Source organism: Tetranychus urticae, chromosome 1 (genome assembly GCF_039701765.1).
Source record: "Tetranychus urticae isolate SD_2017Ah chromosome 1, NJAU_TeUrti_SD_1.0, whole genome shotgun sequence".
NCBI lineage: Eukaryota > Metazoa > Arthropoda > Arachnida > Trombidiformes > Tetranychidae > Tetranychus > Tetranychus urticae.
Window position 1 is genome coordinate 31,098,338 of NC_142958.1, and position 24,487 is coordinate 31,122,824.

General features: G+C 31.0%; 1 protein-coding gene and 1 long non-coding RNA gene across 2 annotated transcripts; both read right to left on the reverse strand.

Moving 5' to 3' along the window:
* Nucleotides 1–865: 865 nt before the first annotated feature.
* LOC107362086 (uncharacterized) lies at nt 866–18,015 on the reverse strand. The gene is made up of 4 exons (XM_015929089.3): nt 16,909–18,015; nt 7,942–8,155; nt 2,215–2,529; nt 866–1,703 (listed from the first exon to the last, which is right to left on the reverse strand). The coding sequence occupies exons 1-4, from the start codon at nt 17,872–17,874 to the stop codon at nt 1,465–1,467; spliced, it is 1,734 nt and encodes a 577-aa protein (XP_015784575.2). The 5' UTR covers nt 17,875–18,015; the 3' UTR covers nt 866–1,464.
* A 3,115-nt stretch (nt 18,016–21,130) lies between these two features.
* On the reverse strand, nt 21,131–24,487 carry LOC107361558 (uncharacterized). The gene is made up of 4 exons (XR_016197731.1): nt 24,274–24,487; nt 23,635–23,791; nt 23,329–23,523; nt 21,131–23,059 (listed from the first exon to the last, which is right to left on the reverse strand). It is a non-coding gene; the product is annotated as an uncharacterized LOC107361558 (long non-coding RNA).

The following is a 24,487-nucleotide window of genomic DNA, read 5'->3' on the forward strand; positions in this document are numbered from 1 at the left end:
GAGAAAAAAGTAGAGAAAAAAAGTTTTGCAAAAAAAATGTTTAACCTGATTCCATTTGAATTACAATGAAATGTTGAATCAGATTAATCGGTAATGTTAATGTTGAAATGAAAACTTGTTCAATCTTGGCAAAGGAAAAAAGTAAATTGTTTTAAAGAAAAGCGGAAAACTAATAAATCTCATTTTGTTATGCAAAGTTTCATTTTGAATTTCATTAATCTTACCTTGAATTTGTGGACAAAAATGTAAACTCAATTAATTGTCCATTAAATCTGAATGCTCAATTTGTCTGAATCTTGATAAATCTTTAAAATTCAACTCACCAAGGAAATGGATTCAAGAAGAAAACTGATTCTCATCTTCTCCATAAAATTGCATTCTTTTCATTTAACAGAGTTTACTCAGTTCATTGTCTCATTGGAAATGCAAAAGACTCAATATTCATGGAAATCTGAGAAAGTTCAGTGTTGAGATTAAAAAGTCTCAACTGTTACTCAATAAGTCTGAGTTTTTCAGTCGATTTTTGTCTTTTGTTTCATTTTGCATTTTTAAAGTTACTTGCAATTTCATGGCTTGCTTCACGATTTCAACAGAATCTCTGATTTTCTCAAATTTATTCCATCCATTGACATTGATAAATTTTGCTTTTAAAATTCGAGTTTTCCTTTTCATTGCAAAGTGTAAATTAGATTAAAAATTGTGACCATTTTTCGTCCATTTGATTTATGCTCTTTGGTCGTTTTGCTTTTTTATGCTTTCAATTTGACCAAAGAAATTGAATCCATTGAATTAATATCATGTTCAGAAGTAAACGAAATGTTCAACCTTGTTGACCTAACGAAGTAATAAAGCGTTTTGATTCTTGTTTTGTTTCTTGTTATTCATTGTTATTTATATCATTGTCAAGTTATTACATTTATCCAAAAAAAGAAACGAAATAAAAGGCAAAAAAGATGTTGCTATTATACACAATCATGAGGCTCATTTTTTTCATCTCGCATGAACCTTAATGGAAGTTTATCATCAAGGTGGCGAGAAGAGAGAGAGAGAAAGTTAAGAAGAAAAATAAAGATGAAAAAAAGACAAAAAATGATATCGACTATTAATCAGATGGAAACTGATTCATTTTGATTATAAATGTAATACACATGTTTGTATAAAAAAAGAATGTCTCACTCCCAGTTTTCACTCCCTGTCTTGATGAACGCCCAATTTGCATCCTTTATCTTGTAACATCACCATCATTATAATGTTAACATATTTTTGCATTAATTTCATCTTTAGCTTTCTCGATGCTCTTCTCACCTCAACTTTTGTTTCTTTGTCATTAACTTAACATCTTTTGTCTTTTTCATTGCAATCTTCTTGCTTCAATTTTTATCTTCATTTTTCTTCCAATTTTTTTCTCTTTCTCTTTATCTCTTGAATTTTTTTTTCCTCTGCCTTCACTTGAACTTCCCTTTATCATGTAACACAACTGTATATCAATTGGTTATTTAATACAGCTGCTAGTAGTAAGATAAAAAACTTAATAATCGTTGTAAGAAGTGAGGTTAAAGATGAGCAAGATGAGAATGGTGATGATTTGAATGGGAAAAGTTGCTCCAAAAATTTGTAATTAGATTCACCATGATTGGAACTTGTATACTCGGTTGAGCTTCCTTCATCATTTTGAGGCCAATTATGGGAAAGCTGTTTTGCACCTAATAAAATTGAGAACAAGAAATGTTGCGAAAAAAGGGTTAAATCGAATAAACTTTGTCGAGCAAAAATTCAAGTTTCATTATTATTGAACCAACAGAGTGCGATGAAAGATCGAGAAAAGTGTTTCCACTAATAACAATAAACAACAAACAGCTCAAGTTATCAATTTAAATGCATAAACAAGGTTCTCGCATAAATAACTTCAAAATCGCATTTCAAATACCGAATGTATTCCAAAATAATCTTCACTTCAGATAAATTCAATAAAAAATGCAATGATCTCAAGTCTTTACCTTGAACCTTATAACTCAAAAAATTACTGTTTGACGATCCTGAAGTCGTATTGCAGATAACTATGGATATCAACTTGATGAATCTTCATTGCATTTGTGCATATAAATGGTTGGATCAATCCATTCAAGCTCTGAATTTAGTTTTCGGAATTTTACTGTAGGTCGTTGGAACATGAAACTAGAGTAAAGATCTTTATGAGCAAAATCGATGTCTTACCTTGGAGAACGTGAAGATATATGGAAGAAGGTTCAATATTGAACGGTGCACAGGTATAGTTGCCTGAACTATTGTAACGAGCATTTCGCAGGGTTAAACGTGATATCAATGTATCACTTTGAACTGGATCTTTTGTTAATGATACCTGACCCAGTCCTTCATTTTTAAGGTCATAGTTTATCATTCGATCGTTGTGGTACCAGAAAACATAGGAAGGTGGATTGGGTGATTGAGATATAATACAGGTTAAGTTAATGGTTGATCCAGCGCTAACAATAATATCATTGCCTGATCCAGAGATTCGGGTATAAGGAACTGGAAAGAGAAAAGAGTAAAGAGCAAAATGATAATAATGAAAATAATGATAATGTTAATTATGATAATGGTGATGATGAATAAAAATGAAATACATTTTGATGGTGAATAAATAGAGATACAATTATTAACAATCGTGATCAGAAAAGGCAATGAACATTGAACCGTTTAATTAATACATTAAAGGATTCCATTCTTTCTTTTTGTTTTTCATTCCAAGTTTGGGTTAACAATAATAACTTTTTTTGTTACAATCATTATTATCATGAAAAATAACTGCAAATCATTATAAACCATTATAACTTTTAATTTAACCAAAAAACTATTATTGTTTTTACTTTGATTGGAAAAAGTGACTTTTGTCATTTTCATTTTAACTGGGATGTACATTTGTCACCCTTTGAATTAGTTTAATTAACCTGATTTCAATTGATTGGATCAAGAAACAATGGATAAAGCAAGCTGGTAATTTGTTCAAGCTAAGTATCCAGACTTTATTGGAATCAAATCAACATAATCGTCACTCCTATTAGATACTCTTTATTTGGGTTTAATGAATTTGCTGTTCAACTTTGAATCACTAGAGTTGTAACAGTTCAGAGTTGAATCTTTGACTCTGACAAAACGGATATTAACTTTGAGTCACATTTTTGTTTTTGGTCAAACCAGTTTATCCTAACCTAACCAAACCTAACCTAACTTCAAGGCTATAATTATTTGTCATGCTTTAATCGCTTTCTTGTCACAACAATGATGCAAAATAACACGATGAGACTCTTTAAACTTTCACTCAAACCCTAATCAGTTACACTTTGAGTCAACCTTGCTGTTGAGCTATTGAAACTTATTCAAGTCATTAACTTTTTACTCACCAATCTCTTGGTAAGCCATAAAGCCTTGTAGTTTAGTAAAATGTTTATTAGGATCAAATCAACTCTAATCAAGCCTATCATTACTTGTCATGAATACAGTTGTCTTAACAATAGTAATACAAAATAAACTAATGAGATTTGAACCAGCTAAGTCAACCTCTGCAAGTCTATTCTGTCCAGGCTCATTAAGTAATTAGATTCAAATATTAACATCCACTAAGCTATACCTTTTTAGACAATTTTACTGATTTTTAAAAATGAATAAGAATGCCTAAATTTTAAACCCAAATATCTCAGGAAACTCAACTCGTCAAAGAAACGTAAAAGACTATTCATCTAAACCCTTAGCTTTATCGATTGAGACATTGAGCATAAAATCGGTGAGTGATAATTCCCTTGTAAGTCAACATTTTAGCGAAAATAAACAAATTTTTAGACCACTTTTTTGCGATTATGTTGACCTTTCAGGCAATTCAATGTGAAGTTTTTTCACCGACAATTTAAATTCATCATTTACATTCTCAAGTATCAGTGATTTCTGCTCTTTTATTATCCTTTCATCATTCGCTTTTTTCAACTTGAACTTATAGATAAATTGGATTGATGCAAAATGACCAAAAATTATATAAAAAAGTTGCTTTATTTAGAGTTTGGTTGATCATGTGAAAGGAGTTTTTTTATTCCTTGTCAAAGATTCATATTATGATAAGTTATCATTGATAGCTGTCAAGTAAGTTTTCACAATAATAACAATAAAGCTGTATGATGATGAGCATTATTCATCATTATGTGATAACAAAAAAAAGGTTTTGAATTACAGATTCATTATACATTTTTGCTTCTCCAGTTTTTCACTTTGATTTATACAGAAATATATATTGGGACATTGAGCTGACAGGAAGGAATTTAAAAATTATTTCCATTCTCATCTGTTTACTGAATAATTGATGAAATTGGTCCTTTTTTCAAACTAATTATTCGAACAATAAATTTCTAGTTTCATGTTATTGGCTGAAAATTGTTTTCACTTTCGACTTGTTTCCATGTAATTTGATTTGCTTGGAATGGACAGAAGAAGATGAATTGTAAACTTGAAAATGATAAACTAATAGCAAAGGAAAAAGGAGAAATAAATGAAAGGAAATTTGATATTTTTTCCTGATATTTTGGTTTACCATTTGTTTTGATATTACAAGCTGAATTGATTGAACTAATCATTAAAAGAAGAGTAAAAAAGAGTTGAACAGAGAGAAGCAAAAAAATGAAATTAAATGGCGAAACAATCAAGATAATGGAGCAATTGGAATGATATAAATCTAATTGTTGGGAATAATGAGATTTTTATAATGAAAATGGTAACTAATATTAAGTGAAGATAAATAGGAAAAGTAAAACAATTGGACATTGGAAGAGATTGCAAGTCTAAATGGTGAGAGAATGATAATGATGATCATGAAGATGGGGAAGAAGATGAGGAAGAAGGAAATGGTGAGGATGAAAGGATGAAATAATTTTGTTTTCAGCAATAAAAGAAGATGAAAGTCATTCTCGGTTTAATATAAGAAGTCGGTTATTTTTATCATCATCTTTAGTTGTTGAGCAAAGGGAAAAAAGCTGCAGATGAAAAAAAGGATGAAGAGATGAAGAGATGGAAATCTTTCCTTTTTGGATTCCCTTTTGTTTTCATTAACTCATATGATGAGAATGGTGATGGTTCAATTGCGCTCAACAGAATTAGCTTGTGAAGAGGAAAAGACGATGATGATCAAGATAAAGATGCAAGTGAATTGGGTTGTCATGGAATTGGCTCGAGATAACAGAAATGGGGAAACTCTGAAAACCATAAATTGTCAGCGAGCAAATTTTTCAATAACAAGACTTGTGTTAGCTTGAAGACAGGGACTGTAAAGATAAACATTGAAGCCAGTGAGACTCAATCAATGTTTCCTTGTGTGTGTGAGGACATTATTTTTGGACCAAATGAGTCTTGGGTAAAGGGTCAACAATGTGCAGTGAAAATTGGGTTTTGCCACATTCTTTGCCCTGGATTTACATTCATCAATCTGTAGTTATAAATAGCTGTGGATAAAAGTGTGAATATGGGATGAAACTGTTCAGTAGGGATTAATGTTGTTATCCTCATTGTTAATCCTCTCTTTCTTTTTTTCTCTTCTTCTTGGCTTTTCTTTCGACACTTTCTTTGCTTTCTGTTTGCGCTGCTTCCAATGAAATTGTTTGTTTCATTTCAAGTCAACTTTATCCATCTTCTTGCTCTTCGAAAGCTCACCATTTTCATCATCTTCTCAATGGATATCAATTGTGATATTTAAGTTTTTCTTTCTTTCTTCTTCTTCTTCCATTTTCTTGGTTCACATTTTTCTTGTTGATAAATGACAAGATTCAGCTTTACCAGATTGAATGAACACTGGGAAACCCTTTTCCTGGTTAAAGGTTGATCAAATATTTGACTTAAATTGATAATGGTGTTCCTCTGGTTTGACACATTGTCAATTGTCTTACAATCAATTTGGTTGACAGAGAAAACATGGAACATGAAAGTAAAATCATGATGATGAACACAAGATGAACGGAAGTAATGGCTGGTCTCAAGCTAAGTGTAAGTTTAGGTTGATTGAAAGGGTTGCCTTTGAAAGGATGGCGACAATCATCAATTGAATGATGAAAGAAGATGAAAAAAGACCAAGAAAATGACAATGATGATGGAAGAAGGGAAAAGGAGGGAAAAACTTGAATAAAACTCTGAAGATGACTTAATCATGGAAACTCATCTGAAAAGATGAATGGCAACAATCTAATAATGTTAATAAAAATCAGAGAAAATGCAAAGTTAAACAAATCTTTTCCTTCTAAACAAATTTTCAATCAATAATTGAAAGATATTCACTTTAGAGAAATGATTTTGCAAATAAAAATCCATGAATTCAACCTCCATTTTACATGAAATCTTAGGAATAGACCAAAAGACATTATTGTTCGATATGATTATGTAAAGCATTTATGATTTAGTGCAAATTTATATTCAATTGTCAAATGTCTTCTCTGATTATCTTTACGTTTGTGGATATTAATGAGGTTAATGTTCATTTAAACTTCTGTCAATGACAGGCTCTGAATTGGAAATGAAAATTATCTGGAAAACTGTTCAATTGAAAAGTCAAAGTTTGAGCAAAAATCATTTTACAGTTGAAATTAATTGCTGAGCGAAACAAACGAAAACCAAAAAATCAAATTAGTTTAATTTAAAATTAAAATTAATGCAATACGAAATTTGATTAATTTGATGAATGGTTAAGTAAAGGGAATGAGAGAGAAAAATAAAAGGCCCACAATTAACTCTAATTGTGATCAAGTTTTTTATACCTTCACTTATGCGCCTTTTCATTGAACCTGTGAAAATGGTTTCATTAACAATTAACACAAAAGCTTTGCTAATTAATTAGAGTTGATTAAAATGAATGGTTTCATCGATTGATTACACTTTGATAATAATTTTCAAGCCTTTTTCACTTCTCAATCCATCATTCATTGAGGCTTGAAATAAAAACCTAAATTGAGTAAATAAAAGTTGAGATTTGAAAAGGTAACAAAAATTTCATTTTTTCAATTAAAATATTGTTTCATCAAAAGTGAAAAGTGAAAAAAGTTGCTCAAAATTATCTAAATTTTTCATGACAATTGAATAATTAAAGTGAACTTTTTCGACTTTTTGCTTTTTATTGCAATGAAAGTCACTGGGAATGAACTTTTTGGATGAGAAAAACGAAAATTATTGAATCACTTTTTTCCTTCATTCATCCAACCACAATATTAATCCGAGTTGATCAATAATAAGCTTTTGATTGAATCACTTTTGTTATAGTTTTGGGCCAAAGAGGATTATCGAGTTTAATGGCTTAATCATGAAATATAATTAAGCAAAGTTGCAATTTTTGATTCTCAACTTTTAATGTGAATCTCATTTTTTTGATTGATTTTTGTCTTCAGGTAAATTCATGATTTTTGGGTCATTTTATGGTGAAACTTTGATCGATTAAAAGTTTGTAATGTTTACCTTGAGTTTTTTGATAAACTTGATAAATCATGGAAAAGTTGAATAATGAATTTGCAGTTGATTATAAAGTTAAATAATGGATTGTAATAAGTTGGATAAACAGTGAATTTTGAAAGCTTGACTTGAATTGTTAAACACGAAAAGATTGAATGAAAACAAACAGAAGGAGGAAAGAGTTTTAAATTGTGCTCTAAATTAAGCTGATAATTAAACATGTAAATGGGCAGTTGGAGTAAACAGAATGGTTGGATAAATGCTGATGGACATTGACGGATAACTGAACAATCTCGATTGTAAATATTGTGATCTTATTCAATTAGTTCGTGCTCATCTTAATGTATAACTATGCAAAGTGGACAGTGATTAATGAGGAGAATCAAGGTTTAACATTATTCATGTAAATAATTAAAGGGAAGAGATTAATTGATGGAGAATCAACGGATAAGTGGACTTGGTCAATGGACTCACCAAGAACCTTGAGATAAAAATATTGACTTCTGGGTGGATCGGTGTTTACTTGGCACTCGTAAAGCCCTTCATCTTTGGGTGTAACGTGTTTGATCTGTAAAGCCCAATCATTGGGTTGAAGGGTTCCATGGCGTATAACAAACCGTGAATCTGATGAGTAAGTGAATAATCCTACGGTTAATAAATGAAAATCACGTAGACGAATCCATGATACCTGTTATGTGAGGATAATAATAGAATAGCAATTGACATTATTAGTTCAAGTGTATTCTTGCATTTCCGAGTGACCAAAGGTTCGAAAGAAACAACATGTAATGTGTACGAAAGTAAACAAAGGATATTAAAAAATGGAAATGAATTTCATGTTGATTAGTAAAAGTTTTACTGGCGATTCAAGAATCACGTTTAGAAGAATAGCATTTGTTGCAACCTTCAAAGTTGAGTTCAACTTTAATTTTCACCATTTGTGAGACGAAAGGCGAGCTTCACAGGGAAGTTTCACTGGGAGTTTAAGCGAAATTTTGAGAATTTTTTTATCAATTTCTGTCAGAATTTGGATAAAATTAAGTTTATGCCGAAAAAAAGAAACTGAGTTTTATTGAGAGTTAGTAGCAAAGGCACTTTACGTTTGCAAATAGCTCTGAAATTATAAGATTTTCAACTAAATTTTGATTCGATTGGTTTTAATTCACGTTGCAATTTTCGATGTTGATTGAATGTAACAAAATTTTTCTGTGAATTTACTGAGCATTGTGGTTGGAGTTTCGATCAGAGTTATCTGTAAGTTTCCCGATAATTTTTAAGGAAAACTTTTCTTAAAATTTCGTTCGATTTTAGTCCAAAATTTTAGGAAACTAACATTAGATTTTTAGTATTCTGATGAATGCAGCTAAAAATTCCCTGGGAGTTTTTTCTCGGAGTTTTCCAAAGAGTATCGAAAAAAAATTCTGCTATTTCGCTTCCAGTCGAGAAAAAAAATGATAAATGCGCGTGGAAATTTTTTGGCTTTTTATAGTTAATTTGATGTTGAGATCGACTTTCACTGAAATTATTTTAGTTCTTTTGTCGAGTACTTTTCTGCTAATTGTGACAAAAATTCAGCAGTTTTGTTTCAGACTCATTGGTGTAGAGTATAAATATGATACTAATAATGATTAGAGCTGATGAAAGATGAAGAGGAAAGAAGAAATGATCGGAAGTTTTGGCTTCCTTCTGTTATCTAATATGTAACATGCATGGAAAGGATGACTTTGTTGTATGCTTCATCATGTTTAACATTTTTGTTTCACTTTTTCTTCTCTTATTATTGTTAAGATAATAATTCAGATTATCATGGGTCTATTATTTTTGTTATTATTGTGATTACAAGGATGTGGGTTTTTGTTACCTCATCCTTGATAATTCATCGAGTTCAATGAGAAATGGTTAAACAAGAGTGAAAAGGCAAACCTTTTCCCTCAACTCTATCATTATTATTATTATACTGTAAATAATATTATCATGTTTATCATTCCCTGTTGGTTTGATACTGTGTATAAGAGTGTTTTATGTGAGAGCTGTTGGTTAGCGCTTTAACCAGAAACAATTTGCAATAAAAGTTGATGTTCAACTAAATAATAAAGCAACAGCAAGGTTAAATAACTTTCAAATCAAATTAGACTTTTGTGTTTCTGCTTCTCACAAGCAATAAATACAGTTTACTTTCACAATACAATTAGACAAATTAATTGTTTTACTTTGCTCTTTTGATTAACAAGAATAATTAAACTCTTCTTATTCATCAAAAAGACAATGTGATTAGTTTCACTGAATAATCAACTCATCTTTTATTCCTTCATTCAATTATCAACTTCATATTGTCGATCAATAGTGCAAATAGATTTTTGACTTTTCGTTAATTGCAATCAGAAACAGTTTTGAGTTCAATTTTCAATGTTTTCTGAGATTGAATTCATTGGTAAGTCTGTTGCTGATGATCAATGTTGATTGAAGGTTTGTCAGTTGATTGCCTAATGTTGAAATGAACTTCTCAATGGGATTAGTTGGGTGAAATTTTTTGAAACCTCGTTAATCTTTTACTTGTTGGATAGTTTCAACATTTTGATTGGTGAAACCTAATTAACAGGAAAGATGTAAAGCTAAATGGTTTCCCATGGAAAAGTGTTTACCGTGAAAATTGAATGATCCCAGATAAAAGACATTAAAAGATGCAATTCAACTGTAATTCAGTTAAAGTGTTCAATGCACATGAAATTGAAACAAAAGTAAAAGTCAATTAAAGGTGAAAAGAAAGAGCAAGATTTATCCTCAAAATGCAAATAATTACATTAACCACAAAAATTATGAAAATATCAAAAGACTTTTTGCTTTTAAAATATTAAAAACTCTAGTTTTTTGTTGCAAACTTGCTAAATTGAAAACTAAAAGAAAACTAAATTTTAATCAATTTTCAAAGTTTCTTCAAGATCTTTTAAACTGTGAGCTCTATTATAAATGTTAATCTTTAATTGCTTTTGAATCTGTTAGCTTTAATAGATATACTGAAATAGATGAAAAGTACGAACTATTAATGAACTGTTAACACTTGTCAATCCAATAATGTTTATGGTTTTCTTATAACAGATTAATATCGTGTCCATAAAAAGGATCTCATTTTTCCAATGTTAATCCAATCAAGCAACTTCTTTGCAATAATCTACTTTCACTATTTTAGCTCATCGAATGGACATAAACCAATCGATTGGAGGTTTTCGAGTCAACTTTTACAATCAATTTACTCAGTTATTCCGAACTCAGCATTTACAAAACAAAACAAAATACAGTTATGAAGAGGATTGATTGAGGTTTCTGATACTCAAAGTTATAATTTTTTAAAGGATTGATTAATAGAGTCTATTGAAGGTTCACTTGAATGACAAAAAAGTGTTTCAATTAGATATTCTGATTCAAGATGAGTTTTCGGTTTGAAAATATTTTGAAATTGAATATGAGTCGAGGAACATTTTTGAATTAGAAATTGAAAGATTCTTGAACTTGAATACCTTGTAACAGAATTCGTTGTGTAAAATGTAACGAAGCCTTAGTTTAAAGTTACATAAATCGACAAGTAAACTCCAAGAGAAATAATTTCAATGTTAATCGAAAAACTATTTTTGGAAAGATTCCAATAGCCAAGGCATCAACACTCATTAGAACAAAATTTTTCATTACTGTAAATGAAAAGCAATCCATGACCGTTTCAATTTCTTTTTTAGTCAACAAATGATCATTGCTTGTGAACAAACAACAATCCTTATAAACTGAAAATGATACAACAGTTGAACAACTTGAACGGTGGATTAGTTGAAACTTGAATCTGAAAATTGGCCATTTCTGTGTTTCAACCTTTAAAACAATTATCTAACGATAGACTCGTTACTTCAATTGGAAACATTTTTCATTTTTAAAAAAAGTTAATCTTCTTTATTGTCCATTTAGCAAATACACTAAAATTCATATAATTCAATTGTTCAATTCAACTTTAATAATTAATCACTAATTTATTAGCGAACGTTTTAAATCCATTTAATCTGCCAAACTGATTATTTATTTAACATTCAACTTGAAAACACTTGAAATTTGAAAAGTTCATATTCGGAAAATTGAAACTCATAATTATTGAAAATATCATTTATTAACATTAAGTTTTTTGATGTTGAATCAAAATTGTAAAAGTAAGTTTTCGATTGAAGCCTTGACAGATTTCAGTTGATTATTAATTGAACAATTGTTCGAGTTGAATAATTTTTCTTTGCATTCACCAGATTCTCAGCTTTTCCTAAAACCTTTACCTTATTAGCTGTGAACTGTTTCGTGTGTTTCAATGTGCTGAAGTTTGACAAGTAAAATGTCATTCTTTGAAAGGAAATCCGTTGATGGGCTGAGTAACAGTGAGAAATGCAATCAAGTTAGATGTTGCCATTAGGATGAGGATGAATTACCATTCAAGTTGCAGAAGTTGATATCATGAAAGATCAAAAATGAACAACATGAGTTGATGGATTCTGTCAATATTTTGCCTCATCATCATCGTCATCCTTTTCCCTTTCCTTTTCTCTTCAATGCAAAAGAGGTTGAATAATTCAAATTTTTCACCCATTTTCAGGCTCAATTTTCATCTTTTCACCGAAAAGTGAAAATGCAAAGCAACTGAAAAACACAATTTTCTTCATTTTTTTCCTTCTTCGTCTTTCCTGCTTTATCCTGGATTTGATTTAGCTAAACAAAGTTTGCCATTGATAAACGATTTGCCTGTTTGTTAGGCAAAAATTATTATTTCACTTCAACATAAAGAGTTGGTTAGGAGCAATACAATGGGAAAAAATGTTACAAGGAAATTGAGATAAACTTGAACTTTGTTCATCAAAGTCAATATAATGTTCAATAATACAGATAAGCTGAATTTAGCATGAAACAACATTTCATGGAATCTTTAGCTCTTTAAAAAGTTGCTAACAATCAAAAAGAAAATAAGAAAATTCTTATAATTTGAAATTCAAATGAAAGTTCGATGAAAGATAATTGCTGAATAATGAACATTGAGAAATGGAAAAAACTGAAAATTTTCACTTTCTGTTGGAGCAAAGTTCCAAGACTGGAATCGAAGGAAATTGTTTAATTATATTCAGTTGAAGTGATAAATCGACATTTATTGTGATAATTGTTTCCAATTGCAATGAGTTTCTCATGAAATTATCTTGTGAAATGGGGAAAAGGAGAAATGATTGAACTTAAAGTTTGCTGTAAGTAAAGATGAAGTTTTAGCTTTTCTCTTTGTTTGCCTTCATGGTGAAATTGATATGTTGACAGTGAAGGCAAAGAATGGAAATTATAAAGATAAAAAAGACTGTGATTAACTGACAATGAATGGATATTATGATGGAACCAAAATAGACGTTGAATGATGATCATGATTAGAGTGGGAAGATGAGTGGGAAAGAAGGCAAAAAATGGATAATATTAGAATGGAAATGTTGGAAAAGAGGAGAAAAAAGACATTCTTTTCTATTCACATTTCATTTGATATAATATTGTAATATATACACAATTGTCATGGAATGTTGATTAGCAGGAATTTTAAAAGGCAAGCAAATTCATCAAATTGAGTTGATGATCGATCAGCAAATTGAACATTTCATTATGATAATTCGAGTAAATTATCAGTTGAATTGAGTGATAATCTGAGATAAATATTCACCAAACAGTTAGCCAAGTGTTACATTAAACTCAATTTTGACTGCACTGCTGATGGATCATTTGGAGATGAAAAGCGATATTAAAAAAAGTTTGACCAACAATCAATAAACATGTTTCATTTGTTGACCATTTTTATCATGAGAATAATAGAGATGAGAAAAGGATGGAAAAAAGAAAATGAATTTTTCTCCTTTTCTCCTCTTCACATAAGTCAACTGTTTAAATGAGAACAAAAAATTGACTCAATTGATGAAAATAATGAACCATTATATTGTACTTTGCTTTGCTTTTTTTGTTCATTCTTCCTGATATTGAATAGGAAAATGATGATAAACACAACAATAATTGAATTGTATTATCTTCATCATAATCATGGTTCATTGACAATAATAAGAAATAAAACAGTAAGTTTCAAGTTGTAAAGGTATTTTTATCCCATTCCATGTTATGTATATCTGAAGCATGGGAAAGGAATGAAAATACAATGGAATCAACAGAAAAAGAAAAGTGTTCAAAAGATGAAAATTTTTCCAGAGAAAAGTTATTCTACCATAACAAGGTTGAACATGAAATGAAAAAGGTAAGAGTTGAAGGTAAAAGGAAAAGAAGATAAAAATGATTGAAAATTTCATCTCTTTTTGGGTCCATCGTGAGGCTGACCAACAGTTCAATGGTCTGTCTTTTCTGGCTTACTTACTGTTTCCTCTTCGTCTAGATCAAATAAAAAAGTATGACTTTTTTTTGTTTCCTTTTGTTGCTCCTGTCACATCAAACTGTATACATAGACTCAGCTTTGGGTCCATCATCATCATCATCATCATCGATCCAAATTTGTTGTTTGTAACTGTTTAGCCGAGTATTGATTCAATGTGTATCCAAGGTTAAAACAAATAGCAAAGCAGATATTATTGTGAGACACTTCAATTTAAACTCAGAATAACATTATATTCTGAGGTTGGGATGGAAGAGAGAGAAAACTCAGAGACGAAAAATCACCGTAAATCAACTAACAAGACAATGTTGAGGTTTACTTTTTGCTCATCAAAGAGTTGCTCAAAAGATTGACCCACTTTGACAGGAATAGTTTGGAGGAAAAAAACTCCCAGATTAGCATCTATTATTTGCGTAAACTTTCAGTCCATTTTGATTAGATTTGTCTTCATGTAGCTATTGGAGGTTACAGATTAATAGATAAATGGAAAATTAATTGGAAACTTTTTCAGAACAAAATTCTGTACCAAAAAAGAAAAATGCAATAAATTGATTTTTTCCCTTCTTAGGGTTTAAACTTGGGAGTTAGGTTCAAACGTTCATCTAATTCAATGGAATTTGAAATAATCTGAAAAATGAATTATTAAAAGTTGGTAAAAGGATGAATTGAGTTTCAGCATTTTAAGCTTTTCAAACTAATTTTATCAATTCAATCAAAACTCCAAATAATTTAGCCGACTTTTGATATTTACAATTTTTCACTTTTGATATGCAAAACTTTCAATGAAAAACAAGTTTTCAATTTTTCATGAAATGTTTATCAGAATCGAGTTATCACAATTTCCAAACAGTTTTTGAAATTTAAGGTCATAACAACTCGAGACTCAAAGTCTTCAACATTTAATGATTTAAATGTCGATACTTCAAATATCATGCTTGGGAAGGATATTGAAGGAAACTTTGAAAAGTTGAAAGTTTCTGAAACTTCAAGTGCAAGCTTATGATAGAAAATTTTTCTTCGAGAAAATGAAATGTTTAAAATTGCAGTTCCTCAAATAATAATCGAATGAGCGACGAAATTTTCAAACAAGACTTTGAAAGAAAATAATGAAACGAATTTTCGCAAATCAGAAAAATGAAACTTTTCGTCATAATCTACTTGACTTTTCTTGCAATTTTTATCGGCTTCGTTATCGAAGGGCAAATGTTCAGAACTTGAGTCAAACTGAATGGATTGATTGGCAGTTTTCACTCGATCTTAAACTTTGAATGTGAAAAGTTATTCATTAATGTTATCCAACATTAATATAAAGAAATGCGATATTCTTGTAATATTATTTTGATTATTGTTCATGAAGGAAAAAATGATTAAACTGGAAAAGAAATTTATTTTTATTTCTTTTCTCTTCATTACCAACATTATTAGGTGAAGGGAAGCAAAATGGCATCTAATGATTGATACATATTGTTTGACTAGAGGGAGGTAAAAATTATCAACTTGAATGTAATAACAATTTACTGTGATATAAGTTGATAATAGATTGAGATGAAATTTCCATCATCGTTAATATTGACGTACAAAATAATATGAATTAACTTGATTTGGCTGTTATTGAAAGATGAAACAGAGAAGAAGAAAAAAATGGAACAAAAAAAAAGTTAATAATATCAATTGCAATTGATTGTCTGGAAATAGATTGTTGCTAATTAACAGTGATTCCTATTTATTAGCAAATGCACTTCTTTGATAATTAACTTGTCAACTTGAATGATCAATCTAATTATCGAGAATTGATTAGAAAACTGGAATTCTTGAAACAAATGAAAAGCTACAAAAAAATCAACTTCAATTGAAACTTAAATCATTAATGTCGACACTTTTAAATCGACTTTGATTGCAAACTCAAATTACAATCAAATTAACCAACAATTTGGTAAAAGGATGATAAATATTATCGTTATAATAATAAGTTTCATTAATGGATAACAAATGTTATAACAATGATTAAAGTTACATTTAAGAATTGAATTTAATATTCAACTTTTTGTTTTACAATAATGTTTCCAAGTTGTAATAAAATGACTTTTACAATAAACTTTAAAAGCTAATCAAATGAATTGTTGACAGAAAATGATTTTCAATTGAATTCAGTGAAACGATTGATAATTAAATTTGTGTCATCTTTAAATCTCGATTGGCACACCTTGCTCATGATATGTTTCATGATATTCAATGGTTGTGGTTGGACGAATAAAAGGTAAATGAAAAATGTGTCTTGATGCATTATGTTAATTGAGGGAAAGTTCATGTCAAAACTGATCATCATCTCGATGAAGAATTGAAATGAAATTCTGTATTTGATAAGATATAATAGACATTAAAATAGTCTATTCAAATTGGGTGTAAACCTGGGTTAAACTAGACAATAAACTGACCATTATGATTTATAAATTGTGTTGGGCGAATGGTTTGCCAATTATTCAGGTCAAAGGATTCATGATCATTGGAATTGTTGAAACACTATTTTTTGTGGAAAGGTAAAGGTGTCCAGTTTTCATGGGTAAAAGGCCAACAATTTACTCGATTGTCAATTAAAAGTTGAAGCAACTTGTGATCAACATTATCATGGTTAGTGTTTATAGTAATCATGATAATAGGGAAATGTTGAGGTTGAATAGATTTGCTGGTTAAAAGTAAAACTTGCAATTGAAAGTGTTTTTGCCAAAATGTTTCTAAATATAATGTTTGGTTGAGCAAAAAAAAAGGTTTCAGTTGTTGATGCCAAGAATTTTTGTAACTTACAAAAAAGGATGAATTGGGAATGTTCAAGATGATGATGATGGAGAAACTGGGAAATTTTTATTCTTTTTTCATGCTTTTGTCTTGTATCTGAGCAACTTTTTGCTATTTTTTAATTTTTTTTGTTCGCTTCGCTTTTTTTTCTTCCCAGGAAACATTAAGATTTTCATTTCCATTTTTTTTTCTATTCTTTATTCATATTCTGAAATCTTTTGTCTTACCATTTTGTCACCAATTGGTTCCACTATACAGTGAAGATAGACGGGAAGGCCAACTTGGGCTGTGATATTTTTTGGAATTGCTTTTTCTTCAAACATTCGCAATTGATTTAAGCTTGTTAGGCTTTCTTGGTGGTAAGATGATGAAGGACGAGTTAATAAGTTATTGGTAATACTTTTATGGTTTGATGAGGATGAGGGCGATGCTGAAATGGATAGGGATGATGAGGAGAGGGAAGATGAAATTGGTGGTTTATTATGAAACACCATTAATTGGGAAGAGGAAGGAGAAGAGTGAAAAGTTGTTCTTGTTGGTTTTGTTTTTGCTGGTGTCGAGCTTGTTGAGGTTGAAGTTTCAAGTTTTCCTGGTAATGAAGATGATAAAGATGGCACTGAGGTTGAAAATGATGGTAAAAATGGCTGTGAAGTTGGTGATGATGGGGATGATAATTGAGAATAATAGATTTGTTGATGACGATGAGTATCATAGGAAATATAAGTGAGATCCTTTTTCAATCTTACACTTAACTGGGATGTTGTTGTAGTTGTGGCTGTTGTTAAGGGTAAATCAAAATTCCAGGTAAAAGAGGTTAAATTAATATCACTTGTCGATCCTAATTCACTAATTAACGGTCTATGGATCCTATTATTCCCTGGATAATGGGCACTATTTGGAGAACCAGTTGAAGGGTTGCTCGATGTTTCACTGTTGGTACAAGGTTCACTAGCAGAAACACCAGAACCACTTGAAGGCCTTGTCTCATTATTACCATGAGAATGGTGACGATGCTGGTTAGTACCATTAAACCCATTGGTGTTGTACTTAGAGTCACTTGTCCCGCCACTTCCCGGTGATCCTGAACACATTCCTGAAAGATAGAGTAAAAGTAATGTCAGGGTTGCCGGCGATGAACTAAGGTGAAACATTAAAACACAAAATATTTTTTCCAATGGTATTTGACAATGCATTTCAACACTGGTTGGTTCATAGTAAAAGCATTTGTTTAATTCGAGGTTTACCCTCAATCACGGACTCAAACAATTCCAATGGTGGCAAGGGTAACAATAATTCAACTTCAATTCAGTCCTAAAACTAAATGTTCATCGAAAGACTGCACAAACTCTCTGTCTATTTATCATCCAAACTCACTTTTCCTCATTCCTTCAAAGCTCCATCTTGTGCCTTCACTTTTAACTCCTAATGTTGAGCAAAAATAATGAAAAGTAACAATTAATTGAATCTTTTTTTCAGCATTTCTTGTTAAATTGTCGCAATTGAGTGAAATTTTTTACACTTAAATGCATTACTTTTAATTGAACTCTCAATGTTGGTTTTAGGTGAATTTTTTCGCCGAATTTCGATTTTTTTTGCTTTTCCAATTAATTATTTTTGTACAATTTTTCTGTAATATTATGCAATTGAAATTGAATTTTCCTGGAAACTTCAGTGGCTTTGGTGTAGCTGATGGCTGCTACTAGGAAATGATTAAATTAGATGTTTTGTTTAAATTGAAAGTCAAATTATTGGATTGGAAGGAAAAAGTTGAATTTAAATATTCATTATTCATGTAAAAGTGATGGAATGATGAGCTTCAAGGAATTACGAATAAGTATTTTGCTCTTAAAAATCGGCAATATTGTAATTAGTAGAACTATTAATTGTATTGTAAAAAAACGAAGCTGATTAAAGTTTCATCTTATTAACAAGGATTTTCATTTAATGATTACTTTGAAAAGACTTTCAAGGAAAACAAGAAAGCAATTCATATCTTAATCAAACTAAACAAGCATTTAGGAAATTCATAATTCAATTTAAAAATAATTCAACATTTCCCAGAATTCGATTCGAATCTTCTCATATCTTGAATATTCCTAGAACCAGATAAACATTGTTCAATCCAACTAACATTAGCTGATCTTTGAAGCCTTAATTCATTGTTTCAATCGGAAGTTGTAAAAATTTGAATGTTGAATCGATTCATTAAAGAAATAGCGTCTAATTTACCTTGAGCAAAACCTAAAAGATTTTTAACAAATACGAATTCAATACGAATATAATTTTTATGAGTTCTATCATAACGTTGCTTGTTTTTCAGATGATAATTTGTTGAATTTTGGAGAGCTGCAATCCTTGCTTGTTCAATTGGTTTAACGTTTGATTAAACGATGGGCCATGAGGAGATTGTTAAGGAAGGTTTGAATAATGATTCCTAATTTTTTAATAACCATTTCTTAGTCTTGGCTCGATATCCGCATCGATCACGTAACCTTCGTTTTCTCTCCAAACAAAATATGAAGCCCTTGTATTATTGTTCATGTAGTCACGTAATGCATCTATATCAATATCAGCTTGCGGCCTTGAGATATAAAGTCTTGTGGCTCCACGAGGGACACGAAACCAACCGTACAGCCATTCGATGAACTCGTCTTTTGTTATGTCTTCAAAATCTTCACAAGCAGCAGAGCCATGTGGAGCAGAAAAAGTCACATTCATCTGTGGAAAGAAAAATATAATACCGGGCGTTTTTTGTATTTTTGCCCTGTTTGCAGGTATAACTCAGGAACGGGTGATGCTACACATCTCAGACTTGAACCATGAGCTCACGAAGATTGAAGAACCATAAGTACGGACGCTCAAGGTTATTCAAGGTCAAACCGTTATTTGACCTCTAATTGACATTGAAGGTCATTTTCTGATAGAACAGATTTTTGCAGATGGTTTGATGTTTGTCACAAGTGGAAATCTCACCCCGTTGAAAAGATGCACAAACTTTTCTCAAAACCAATTGTCAAACTCTGCGGTATGAAAACACTCATAACTCCTGAACAACAAAAGTTCTAATCATGCATCTAACATCAAAACATCTGAAAAAAATTTTCTATCAGAAAATAACCTTCAAATGTCAATTAGAGGTCAAATAACGGTTTGACCTTGAATAACCTTGAGCGTCCGTACTTATGGTTCAAGTCTGAGGTGTGTAGCATCACCTGTTCCTGAGTTATACCTGCAAACAGGCGTAAAATGAAAAAAAACGCCCGGTAGATCAATATTTTTCGGCGCTCCGGTGCAGTGGTGTATAGTTGGATAAAGTGAAGTGATCTTTCTTGGCGCGGTCAACAGGATGAGCTCTCATGATTCTCCTACCGTTGCACCAACACTCATTTTCCTTTAAACATAACATCAATGCTCAAGTTTGAAATGAATATCAAACCAACAAAAGGGAAATATTTCATTCGAAATCAGTTCTTGGGAATAAAGTGATGATTGCAATTTGCATTTGCTTTAATTGATCAGTTTGATTGGAAACTCATCACTTAATTGTCTTCTCTTGACTTAAAAGCCATTTTGATTGTTTGATGAGATAAAAGGTTTGATTTTGTACTTCATTGAAACACTTCTGTTGCCTTCATCTTTTTCCAGTTTTTTGGGTTAGGCAAATTGTCAGTGATATTTTTGATTGTCAGAAGTTGATTGATGAGATTTTAATCAGATTGAACTGAACATTTTTTATAACTTCATCTTTCAACTTTCACTGGTCCTACTGTTTGGCAAACAGGGAAAGTTTGAGGTCAACTCTATTCAATTGCCAGTCTATCAATTCATTTCACATTTTTTAGTCAACTCATGAACTTTCAGCAAACATTGTGTCTCATTTGAACATGATTTGGATGAAAGAGGAAAATTGATGAATTAATCATTTTCTTGGTTGCTATTTCAAATAAAAGCAGAAAAATGTAGAAAAAAATTGTTGCTTTAAAATGAAAAACATTTTAAACAAAAACATTTGGCTTTCATGGTAAGCAAAAGATGAAATGTAAAAATGATTTTCTCAACCGTTTAATGATTTCTTAAGAAGTAACCTGACCTTAGCTACTGACCCTGCTTCATCTTTTGTTGTCATCATTAGTCTTTGTATGTCAAAGGTCAGTTGTGTAAACATTGAAACAAACAAAAAGGGGAAAACATTTCAACAATTTACATTCAGTTAATGAACATTTTACTTCATGCTCATCATAATCATTTGTTTATTACATAAATGAAATAACATTTTTAACCAAAAAATGAAATCTTTTTCTTCTAATCAAACATTTAAATGTAAAATGATTAAATGGTTTGGAATCGAGTAAAGCATGAAAAGATTCAACAATTGTTTCCATGATTGATTTAGCTTCTTGAAATGGGTTTCGTCTTTGATAAATATTCATTGATTCAACGGTTAAACGACTGTAAATGGAATCAAATTTTCACTTTAAATCTCACAATTATTCAGCTAATTAGTTACACTTACAATGGGTATTGATGATGGGAATGAGGATTGTTTATGTGAATGGTGAGTGAGGATTGAAGGATGATGAAAATGATCAACATTAAGATGAAAAGATTTGAAAGATTAAAGGTAAATTCAGTGTAAATTTTAAGCCTGAAAAGAAAGCTAATAAAGTCCTTTGTTGAGGAAAATTGTTTCTCCTTTCATCTACTTTTCATCATCGTCTTTATCATCTTCATTATCATCAAACTTCATCTTTATCCTCATCAACATTATTGGCCGTTGAAAATTAACTTGAGAAACTAAAGCTTCTTTGTTTTACCAAACCAACTCTGATATCGCCTAAAAATATGTCGGCTTCAGAAGCTTCATCATCACTTGCTTGGTCTTCATCATCTTCATCATCATCTTCATCTTGATCATCAGGATTGTGACCTTGGTGTGTTAAGTTGAAAACAAAAACGAATATAAAGTGAAATTTGTTTTTCCTCTTCTTTTTTTTTCGAGTAAAATATTGCTTCTTCTCTGGCCCCTGACGGTTTTTTGGGAGGGCAAGATGGCAAGTAAAGATGATGAAAGTGAAGAGGATAAGGAGGATGATGAGGAGGAGGATGCCACTGGGATAAGTTATGGATGGATCAGAATTGAAGGAGGAGGAGAAAAGGAGGAAACAAGAAGCAAATTGTACATTAAAATTGTGCTCTATTGAAACAAATGTGAAAAACTAAATAAAACATGTTTTCTCTTGCCAATCTTATTGTTTTTATTTAGTCTCCTCTTTTTGTTTTCCTCTTAATTGAATCCAAATTGAATTGAAATTGTGTCTTTAAATTGTTCCAAATGAATTAGACTTATTACTGGTCATTGGCACGATTTGGTGTGTAACTTAACCTCTGTAAATGTTCAATCTTGATGTGTGTCTTTTACAGCATAATCGAGTCGCTTTAAATAGCTCATTTATCAATGTTGAATCAATGGCAATTTTACTTTAAAGTAAATGGTGTTTGCGATTTTTAATGTTTGAAGGATTCCTAGGGTTTGGCTTTTAAATGTTCAACTGTGACCTTAATTTTGAAGGTTTGTTTTTGCATCGTAAACGATTAATCTTTGGGTAAAGTCATCAACTTGAGTTACCATTCAAGCAATTGAGTTTGATTAAATGAAAGTCTGCAATAATGTTGAAAATTGATTTTCATCTTTTCCTTCTTTTTCCTCCAATATTTCTTGACCTTTCTCGACTCGTTTACATGTTTAAATGTGTCTTTTAATGGTGATCGTTGGCCATTCCTTGCATGATTAATTGTAGTTAAAGGCTGCCAACGGTGATGACATTTGCTCGACCATTTGTTTAATACAATTTAATTTTGTTTGATGATATTACAGCTTCGTCCAGTAGATTAATAATCATTTCAAGAGTAGTCATTGTTAACTGTTTTATGTTGAAATGTGGCCAATATCAATCATTTCTTGTTTACAGTTGATTTTTGTTTGCAAATTTTCAGTTAATCTTGATGATGGATAATTTGTTGATCAAGTGAAGCTTGTTTTGCATGGTCAGGGCGATGATGGTGATAAATATGGTCAAATTGGGCTCATTTCTGCATTGACTTTTCTCATTCACTGAGAATAATTTTTCTTTTAGACTGACAGGTTGTCCAGTTTTTGGATTGTTTTCATGGTCTTCTTTGTGCCTTGGCTTGAAAAAATAAACTCATCAGGAAGATGATATGATGTATTAAGTAAAATCATCTTTCATTATTGGACTTTTCCTGGTTTATCTACGGACTCTTCAGGGTTCTTCATGGATTCTCCACCTTGTAGCTATATTTCATCATTTGTAACAGGAAACTTGGATGAACAAGAAGACGTAAAGATGAAACGGCAAACTAAAAGTCAATTAAGATGAGAATGAAAAAGAATCAGTGACATTTAATATGAAAGCAAAGAGTTGTGAACATTTAATGAAATCCTCCAAGGGCTTGTAGGCCTTGTAGCTTGCTATCTTATTCCTGGTACACATTCAAGGGATGGTCAGGAGGAGGAAAAGGAGGCAAGATTATGTTTGTTGTTGCTTTTCATGATGATGATGAAAGTAAACTAGGAGAATAGTTAATCAACTGGACATCAGTGGACTGTTTACATGGAGTCAACTTGCCTTGTTCAATGCAGTTCAGCCATCTCAATCATGTTATTTATCTTTCTCTTTTTGTTACTGTTGTTGCTTCTGCTTCTCCTGTTGTTGTAATATTAATAATAAGTCTTGTTATTCCTGCCTTTACTCCTTGTGATACACTCTATGCCACATTATGTAACCTATGTTGTTTTATTTGCTCGTCCAGTTAATGTTTCCCTGTTAGTCAGAAGGAAGAGACAAGAAGATGAATGGACCAAATTATTGCCATTGTTCTTCCAGCATCAGATAGTCATTCAAATTCAATATCAAGTATACAAGAGTACTTACCTGCTTTAGCTTCAACATGAAACAGATAGTCGACTCTTTCCTCTGATCTTTGTGAATCCAGTCTGGATTGGGTTACCATTGAAATCGTTTTAAAAAATACCATTTTTGAGATGAAAGGCGTCAAGGCGTGGACTCTAAAACTAGAAATAGGTTGTCTCTAAAGGCCATTAAAGGTTGAATAAAAAACAGAAATCAATTTGAAAGATTTAGTATTTCAATGGTGAATAATCATGGATCAATTTAGTATTAGGAAAAAATATTTCAGAAAAATTGATTGAACTTTGCTAAAAAGCTATTAATATTTGATTCTTCATTGTTTTTAGACGTTTCAATATTGATGATAATTCAACGTGAAACGTTTTTATTTCAGTCTTGTTTCATATTAAATTTAAAAAGATCCTCTGATTGGATATTGATTTTAAAGTCTGGTTAGTTACACCCAATGTCTGTGTAACTAGTTGTTACCGAAAAATACAATAGTTTCGTAGTTTCACAGCAGAAAAGACTAGCAAAAATGTAAGAAAATCCGTGATTAAGCACTCGTGTCTATGGGCTTCGAATACAGATCGAATAGATTGAATGAGTTCACTTCTTTTCTTTCGATTTTGGCGAGATAATTACGAGTCCTTGTTTGCTTACCTTATTATTTGAGCTTCATATCTATGATCAGAAGTAGGTTCAGAAGGTTTGATGACCACTTGAGGCACGTAAATGCAGAAATGCGAAGATTGATGAGTTGAATTGCTCAATTAGTTTTTCATCCCAAATGGTCATGATCGGCTTTCATCGATCGGGTAATCATGAGTTGTTTTAACTAAAAATAAAATGAAATCTGTTGATGTAATTTAAAATT